Raw genomic sequence first — 9,476 nt, forward strand, 5'->3', positions numbered from 1 at the left:
TGTGGGGGGGTCACGGGGCTGGAGCAGCTCCTGTAGCTTTACAGTTCCTCGTTCTCTGAGGTCACAACTCATGTAAGTACCAAGTGTCCGTGCTGAACAAGGAGATAACGGAGGAGAAAATGTGGCGTGGTTAGTATAAGCAGTGGGGCTGCGCCCCACACCGATTGTGGGGTTTGTGTTCACATAGTTGTAAATGTGCCTGGGAAACGCGGTGTGTTAATTAACACCTCAGTGTAACTGTGAACTAGAAGGAAGATCGTGCTGTAACCCGCGTGTGTGAGATGTGGAGGCTGTTTCCATCCTCAGGTGGCTGTAGATGAACATCCCTACAGAGAGCAGTGCTTACTCAGAATACTTCCAGAATGACAAGTCCTGGGAAACCTGAACTTTTTCTGAATTTAATAAGCATTTGTAATGAGCTTCTACAGCAATATTTTAAATATTATGCAAATAACTTCACTGTATAATTTGTGAGCTAAAGGTTTTTTAGCTAGTTAGTTCTATTTTAACTTTAAATTTTCCTTGTGTCCCTCACCTTCTGAGGAAGGGAAGAAAAGACACCTAACTCTGTTTTGTTGTCATTCCCTGCTCCCACTGGCCAGCTCTATCTGAGCACTTCCAGGCTGGTGATGGGTGTTTCTTAGGTGGAAGTTGTTTCTCCCATAGTTATAGAATGGGGCAGATTTCCACTGTAGCTCCCAGTGTGTGTATTATAGCAAAATTTTAGCTCCTGAAATCTGAAAATATCCATTTGTGTAACCTCAGTGGTGTAATAGGAACAGTGATGAGAGGACGAGGGGTGTCTAGTGGTGTGTGGGACGCTCAGTGACTCCTCTGGTGGTGGTGGTGGTGAAAGGGATGATGGTTCTCCCACGTCTGTAGCTGATGTTCTGTGGTGATTCAGCCCTTTGGCAGCTCAGCTGGTGTGAAAGGAGAGAGTGCTGGTTCCCTCTTCATCTGCACCCCCTCTGTGAACACCCCCCGAGTTTGTTGAGGTTTGCTGCGTTAAGCTTTTCTCTAAGGGTAAATCTGTGTTCTAGTGTCAGTATGTAGAACTAATTCCTTCAAAAGTCAGAGGGAGCAGAATCCACAGGTAAATTAAAGTGTTAAAGAAGTTCACATTGGTAGAAAATCTTCAGCTCCTGGGTCTGTGTGTATTTATGTCCTCCTACCACTTTTTTTTCCTTGTCCTGTGCAGTCTAAAGTTGCGTTCAGAGGTGGCAGTCGGTGCTGGAGCAGCGCAGAAGCCGGCGGGAGGCTGACTGATGCCTTCAGTAACGTAATGACAGGCTCTGGCTCGCTCTATGGTTGCTACAAATCACAGGTTGGGTTGATTATAAATGAATTTTTTATATCTGTGTAAGAGTTTGGGTGGCTTGTAAACAAAATGGTCAACAAATATTTCTTAATACAGTTGCTTATACCAATGAACATAAATCACCATGCTTGATTTATTCATGATAAATCTCCATCGTCGTAATGTTCATCAGAAAGGACAGTGAGAGATCAAGCAATATGTGGTGTTCAGTGCAGTAATATTTCACTGTGTTCTTTGCTCTTCTGTTAGAATAAACAAGTGTAGGCAAAGTGAGGAGCAAATGACTGTTTTTAGGAAAACTGGGAAGTTGGTAAGAAGGAGAAGCTTAGGTGTTGCAGCAGATATTTCTCTGGCACACCACAGCCCTAGAGTCCAAATGGACCAGTATAAACCAGCCTGCTGAGCAGGGGGTTCTTAGTCTGACCAGTTGAAAATGCCAGGACAGTTCAGTACAGCACAGCTCCCTTTTCATTTTGCCTTCCAGAGCCATAAAGACTCAAATGAAAACTCATTCCCAGTACCTTTGGTATTCCTGAAGTGTACCTATTAGTTACTTTATCCAAGACTTGTGTGGCTTTTTTCTTCCATATCATTCAGCCCAGCAACTGGGCATCTTTTTTTTGCTTAAAAAATTATTTTACAGACGTGGGGAACTGAAACATGAAGTTTCACCTGCCTGTAGTTGGGCAGAAAGTCTTATGGGCATTAGAACCTGGTGCTGTGTTGCTGTCTGTAGCTGCTGGACTGCTTTGCTCTGTGAAGGAGTGTATCGTGTATCTTTAACATTTAACTGTGAAAGCATCATTATTTTTTTCCCTTACTAAAAGCTAAGGAAGCATGTCCTGTTGAAATCCTTGTCACTGCAACTGGGTAGAAGAGCTTTCCTTTCAGAAAACAATTGGCTGGCAGTTTTCTTCAGTAGCTTAAATAACCTGTGATGACTGGGGAGATGGGGATGTCTCCTGACTCCTGTCAGTGATGTCTGCTGGAAACTGGTGCAGACGTTTTAGCCTGAAACTTTTGCTCCTGTGTGTAAGTGCGCTGGGCAGAAGCCACCAGCAGAAGTTACCTGTGGTGTTGGGTCAGAGTACATGGCTGGCTTCCTCCTCGTGCTCTGGTTGCTGCAAGGGTGAAAATAACAACTGCCTAGAATGATGAAATGACAATTTGATGTGTTTAATGTTAAAATCAATGTTTTTATTGTACATAAAATGCAGAATGAAGAAAATGTAGAGCTACCTCAGACCTACAGCTCTTCCCTTTCGCCATCAGAGTACTCAGCTCCTGTGGACTCCTCCCTTCTATATACACCGTGGTCTACGTGTGGAGATGATCCTAAGCAGCCTGCTGCTTCTCAGATGAATGTGAAGTCCAGGTAGTCGCCTTTGACAGAGAGAGAACCTGTGTGCTGAAGGAGTTGATGGATTTTTTTGTTGTTGTTTAATTCAGCTTACAAATTATTTTGCATGAAGTAACTGTTTTAATTAATATGCAATTCATTTTCAGGATTCAACCTGAAAGGAATGACTATGGCAGTGAAACAGATTTGTATGGACTCGTGTCTAATATCTTGGAAGAACAAGACAAATCGCAGCCGTACTGTGCTGAGGGGTGAGTGTGTTGCCATGCCAGCTCTGCTGGTGTCCTCGTCCTCTGACAAACCAGAAACTCCCCTGGCTGGTCTCAGTGTCTGTGCTCCGTTAGTCATCTTTGCATCTGCAGCTGGCAGCTCCACGTGCTCCTTATGCTTTCCCTTCCTTCCCCCTAATCGTCTAATATTTCACTTGTGATACTTGTAACTGGTGGCTTCTGGATTTCTGGTCTTTACAGAAGTTTTAACTTTATTTTTTTTTTAAATAAGTCCTGAACAAGCATTGTGGAAATGCTGTACTCAAATAAATCTCCTCGAATACATGCCGTGGCCTTATTTTTAGGTAAAGATTGAATTTAGACTTTAGTTTCCTTTCTTAATAACTTTCAATTCACAGGAGGAACACACAGATACAGATCATACTCTTTCACGCTTTCCTGAACTCACAGGAGGGAAGAATGCCATGCAAAATGAATATTTCTTGATATTAGTGCTACCTAAGCAGTGTTTGCATCTCTAAATGTCAGATTTGTTATGTCTACATACTAACACCAGAAGAAACTATTAGACAGTTACAATAACTTGACAGAGAAGGATTCAGATCCAGCATCCCCAAGGCCTTTGGTGAGCTCAGGGCCTTCTGCCTGAATCTGAGTATCCCAGGTCGAAGGGGTAAGAAAGGGAACCCGGTTCTCGAGGTTCCCAAGCCAGGCACCACTCTTCCTTTCTGTCTCCTCCCAGAATTGCAATGGTTTCTGTATTTGTGGTGAGTTACGTGTGGAGTGAGGGGAAACGTGAGAGTCAGTCTTGATGAAAAGAGAACTTACTGATCCCTTTGCTTCAGACAGTTAAGGTTGGATTTCTGTTCTCAGGCTGCCAGGTTTGGCTGTGACTGTAATGACTTCCAGGCACAGTTCCATTTTCTACTTAGTCTGGTTACAGTTTCTTTTACAATCAGTGACTGATTGTCCTGTGTTAATCTGTGGTAATTAGTGTAAAGAAAGGAAAATGCTGAGATGCTGACTCTTGATTTACCTGCAGGAAGCAGTGTCAGCCAGCGTAAAACACGGGCACTCTGAAGCAATAAGCAAGATGAAGAGAGAAGCCAGGACAGGCTTTGAAAGGCTGGGGGTGGTTTGGGGAGTGTGGTTATCTCAACTTGTTGCTTAACCAGGAGTATTTCAGTGGTGCCAGATAGTGAATCTCTCGATGGGATTGACTGACCATAGCGTGGTGTGTGCACATCACTTGCAGCTTGAAGGTGTTGTACGTACTCCTGAGGTACCTGGGTGGGTTTGGATGAGGCAGAAGCACTTTTTCTCATCTAGTTAAAGGAAACTGCAGTGATGACAGGAGTGGGTAGAGGTTGGACTGCCCAGAGAGGGTGTGGAGTCTCCATCTCTGGAGATGTTCAAACCCACCTGGACACTTTCCTGTGCAACCTAATGTAGGGAACCTGCTTTGACAGGGGGGTTGGACTGGATGATCTCCTCAGGTCCCTTCCAACCCCACCAGTCTGTGATTCTGTGATTGTTGAATCAGTCAAGACAAATGGTTGGGGGAAGAATTGGGTTTTTAAACCTGTTTCTGCATTTGGAAGAGGAGCACCACGGGTAAGAATCTAACTGTGTGTTTCTTGTTTTTCAAGGAGTTGCCCTTCCAGCTTGAAGTCAGTGTGGGCCATGAACACAACCAGAACCACAGACCACCATGACCTGTTGCCAGAAACTAAAAGACCAGTTGTTGGAGCTGTCTCACAACAGGGTTTTTATAGTAGCAGCGAATCTGTGTCTGCTGCTGAGAAGCAGTACTTACAAAGTGATAATATTGCATCCCAGCAGAAAGCAGAGGAGTGTTATCCCGGGTTTCCTGGCATAGACCTGGAAGAGCAGTGTTCATACCCTTCCAGGAATGATCATGCCAACTGCTGCAACATGCAGACTAATGAGAATATTAAGACAACCTCCACATATCAGAACTATTCATACATTAAAAACACCTTTACACCCCAAGTTGTGTATTCAGATGTAACCAAAGACTCGGGAGCCGATGCTTATCCTTACGGAAGGGAGAAGGTGTGTCCCAAGGCAGCAGAGGTGCAGTCGCACCAGAAGCAGCCGGAAACATTTCTTCCACAGTTTCACAGATATAATGAAAATGCAGATTATAGTAGATACACTGAATATTCTCATGCTGGCAAAGCAAAGCCTAACAAGAGCACCAATAGTAGCCTCCAAGAAAATAAGAAGTTAGTAAATGGCACCGTTGAGGCACCATCTCTGGACACAGAGCCTTATACTAAATTATTTCAAATTAAATCAGGAACTCAGAAAAAAATAGAAGATAATATTTCAGATCAGCAAAACTTCACATTTCCCGAAGCTGTAGGACTTCTGTCGGAAAAACAATTTGCAAATGAAGCTTCATTCTGCACTGATTTGGGGAAAAAATTTGATTATGGACTAAAACCTTTCACAGCTTCTCTGGGGAGCGGTGACTGTGGGAATGGTGTGGAAAAGCAGCAGTTCTCCAAGTCCGATCTCCAGAACTCTGAATTCTGTAAATCGCTTCCCGTGTTGCCAAGCTCTGCGAACCCTTCAGCAGGCGCCAGCGTGAGGCCGCCTTGGATGAACATTCCAGCCAAACCCGCTGCTTCCGGCCCATTTCAGAATCCAAACCCTTTGTTGAAACTCAGTAATCGTTTACCTGCTTTTCCCAAAAGTTCTGGTCATTCTCATGATTTTTTTCAGTTACCATCTTCAAATTTCCTTTTAAATAGTAATTTATTTCACAAGTACTGTCAAGATAATCCTTCCTCAAGTCTTGATTTTGGTTACAACGCCACAGAACGAGCCCGATCTGCTGCTTGCATGGAAGCACTAGTTAGGAGTGGAGAAGAGAATCTCATTGAGTATTTAAGTGAAAAGAAATCAAAGCAGCCAAACGGATTCTGCGACATTTATTCGGCTCAGCAGTTGGGGATCATTGAGAATATGAACAGACAGCGTTTCCAGTTGAAGCCACCGAGTGAGCATTACGATCTGGAAGGACAAAAACACGCAGATGGGTTGTTGCAGACCATGTACCAGGATTTACTGGAGTCTCAGGGTCAGTTTAATCTCAGGCAGAGCAGCGGGGACAGTAACGCCGTCAGCCCTGTGACGTGCCTGCAGGCTCCAGGCTTCTCCAGCAGTTTGGTGGGTGACCTGAGACAGAACCAGCAGCTCGGTTCAAGCCCGTTCCCCTTGAGATCAGCTCGGCTCTTGGGCTGCTCCATTGTCCCTCTGATGGAGTCTCACCCCTTGTTCTCCCACGAGGATTTAAAACATTTCTACTCTTATTTTAACGATAAGCTCTATGGCGACGCTGCTTTTTCTAGTTTTGTGCCAGCGTTTGGATATCAAAGACAAGTTAAAACCCGCAGCGGGCCTGCCAGCGAGCTTCATGTTAGACTGGAAGAATGTTATGAGCAGTGGAGAGCTCTGGAGAAAGAAAGAAAGAAGGTAAAAAAAATAATGAATTAAGATGCCATATCACAGATTTGATGTAGATCTCATCCCACTCAGACCAGTTAGAGATCATAGAATCATAGACTGGTTTGGGTTGGGAGGGACCTTAAAGCTCATCCAGTCCCAACCCCCCTGCCAGCAGCAGGGACACCTTCCACTAGACCAGGTTGCTCAAAGCCTCATCCAGCCTGGCCTTCAACACTTCCAGGGAGGAGCAGCCACAGCTTCTCTGGCCAACCTGGGACACTGTCTCACCACCCTCACAGTGAAGAACTTCTTCCTAATATCTAATCTAAACCTCCCCTCTTTTAGCTTAAAGCCATTTCCCCTTGTTCTGTCACTCCCTGCCCTTATGAAAAGTCCCTCCCCAGCCTTCCTGGAGCCCCTTCAGGTACTGGGAGGCCACTAGAAGGTCTCCCCGGAGCCTTCTCTTCTCCAGGCTGAACAGCCCCAACTCTCTCAGCCTGTCCTCACAGCAGAGCTGCTCCAGCCCTCGCATCATCAATCCAAGGTCATGGGTAATTCTCACTGAAATGCTTCATGGGACTTCAAAATTTAAAAAGTTTGCTTCCCTGTATATTTGGGACTGGAAACAGAAATTTAGAAGGTTTGTAGCCTGGTTGGGAGCATAATGTTGTGTTTAATATTGCACCTAAAGCAATATTGCACAATAAATACAGTGCATCTGGAAACTCTGAAAGCAAATCCAGTAATTACATGTTGAATTGAGACTCAACTTTAGTCCTTTCAGAAAGGACTCAGGCAGGGGAGTGGAATTTAAATTCAAGTAATTGAAATTCTTCAGCCCTACACTTTTAGTTCTTTCGCTGATTTCTTTCCACCCGTTCCCTTGAGGTTACAAACCAAAGGTGTATTTGAAGGGGGCTCTTTTTTTTCCCCCCAGGAAAGTGGGCAGCTGCAGAAAGGATAATATTAAAAGACTTGAACTAAACCAGGTAGTTCTGTAAAAAGCCCCACTTAAAGCAGTTGCCCTTTTTGATCATCAGCAGAAGTGCTTCAGGCTGCTTCTGTTGAGTGTAAAAACTGCCTCAAATTTCACCAGTTTAGCTGGTATTGAAATTCAAAAACGATCTGGAGCTGGGACTTCTGAGAGGGAAACTTGGCCAGAGTTACCTGGGAGTGGTGGGGCTGGGCTGGGTGGCTGGCAGCTTCTGGTGAGCCAGTCCACTGAGATAAATTTAATTAAGAGGGGATGTAATGGGATTTTCTTTTTTTCCCCCCAGTGTTTCCTGACAAAACCCATTTTTTGCTTTGAACAGAGAGGTTAGAGGAGAAAATGAGCTTGACTTGAGGGGGGGAGGTTGGTGTCTGGGCTTGGACGGAGAAATGTGAAAGCTGACACGTGCTGAGAATTGGGTCGGGGGGTGTGGAGAAAATGAGGCTGCAGCTTTATGTGAACCCCCAGAAGACATCCAGGAAATGCAATTTTAAACCCAATTTATCCAGTTAGACGTTGTTCCAGAGTGACATCACAGGGTGAGAGAGATGGAAATTGGAAATCTTGCAGTCAGGTTTCAAAGCAGTTTTCTGATGGCTAAATAAAAGATGATTTCATTTGAACAGAACAAAACAAGCTTTCTGTAGTTTGAGGAATCCAGACAAAATTCAGGTTAATTGCTGACTTAAACAATTGAATTTTAGTTTTGTGGATGAGATTCAAACCTCTTTGCTCGTTCTTTTTTGCCTTGTACTTCTAACTTACCTCCATTTTATTTACAGGCAAAATGAGCACAGGCTGTGGTCAGAGTGTGAGAAGACACAGTGCTTCTGAAACACGTGATGTTGTTGTAATTACTTTAGTTAAATTGCTTTGAGTAAAGTGGTTGTTCACTTCAAACAGGTGATTGTCTTACCAAATGGTCAGATCCCAAACGCCTGAATCCTCATCATCTGCTTAAACCCAAAAAAATCCAGAACCCTAAGGGAAAGAAATGGTGTATCTGGTATTTTTTCTTGTTTCTGTAATAAAGCACACTTTGCAGCTTACATTCTTAGGGAGTTATTCTTTTGTTTTCTTGCAGACTGAATCAGCTCTTGCTAAGAATTTCCAAGGGAAAAAGGTTTCCAGTGCTAACAACACTCCAATTCCAAGGCTGACATCAAACCCATCAAGAGTCGATCGCTTAATTGTGGATGAGCTGCGTGAACAAGCCAGAGTGAGTTGTAGGACTAAAAAAAAACCCCAAAAAACCCCTTATTGAACTGATCAAACAGAACTTAGAGTACAATGTAAGATCTGTAAGATTATCAGAGCAGCTTTTCCCAAAATAGCTTTGTTCTGAAAGGCTGTGCAGGGAGTAATGTTTCAGCAGTCCCTGCTAGAGTTTCTGCAGCTCCAGGGTCGCTGGTGCTGTTCGCAGGGAGCCCGCCGAGTGCTGCGGCTCACGGTTACAGCCCCACGTGCCGGGGGAATGTGGTTTCTCGTGCGTGAGATGCCAGAATCCTGTCATCGAGCCTCACTGCTTGCACAGCTCTAAGATGTGCCTGGCTTGAGCTCCTCTGTTTTGAGCAGCTCAGCAGAGAAATATTCACCATAGATTTATAAACACTGTATTAGAGGAATTGTTTGGGGGGGGAAGCAAGTTTAATTAATATTTGTAAGGCTACATGTTTGGTTCACTCTTTAAGTCAAAGAACCACAATCTGTAGGGCAGGTGATACTGGTGTCTTGTGAGCTGCCTGTGGCTCTGTGGCCAAATGATGGTGCCAGTGTGCAGGGTGGTGGTGCTTGTGAGGCAGCAGCCTGCATAGAGTCCTGCCAGGGAGACTGGAGGGAGGAGGTGGACACAGCAGAGCTGATCTGTGCTGCCAGAAGAGAAAGGGACTGACCTGGGCTCTTCTGCGGCCGAGAGGCCAGAGCCAGGCTGCTCGTGCTGCAGAAAGGAGAAATGTGGGTGGAAAGCGCAGAGCTGAAGCTGCCCCTGCGAGGGGGTGTGGGATTCCTGCACCTGGGTTGGGGCAACTCCAAACATAAACACAGGCTGGGTGATAAGTGGGTGGAGAGGAGCTCTGGATAGAAGGACTTGGGGTGCTGGGG

At 44.9% G+C, this 9,476-nt stretch overlaps 1 protein-coding gene across 1 annotated transcript; it reads left to right on the forward strand.

The window, feature by feature from the left end:
• Positions 1-1,198: 1,198 nt before the first annotated feature.
• MEIOC (meiosis specific with coiled-coil domain) lies at positions 1,199-8,595 on the forward strand (the record flags this gene model as incomplete). Its single annotated transcript, XM_010174260.1, has 5 exons — positions 1,199-1,324; positions 2,536-2,693; positions 2,825-2,929; positions 4,558-6,412; positions 8,461-8,595. Coding segments are annotated over exons 1-5 (2,295 nt in total), but the record flags the coding sequence as incomplete, so codon positions are not given.
• Between the last annotated feature and the right edge of the window lie 881 nt (positions 8,596-9,476).

The sequence above is a fragment of the Antrostomus carolinensis genome, unplaced genomic scaffold (assembly GCF_000700745.2).
Source record: "Antrostomus carolinensis isolate BGI_N321 unplaced genomic scaffold, ASM70074v2 scaffold53118, whole genome shotgun sequence".
Taxonomy (NCBI): domain Eukaryota; kingdom Metazoa; phylum Chordata; class Aves; order Caprimulgiformes; family Caprimulgidae; genus Antrostomus; species Antrostomus carolinensis.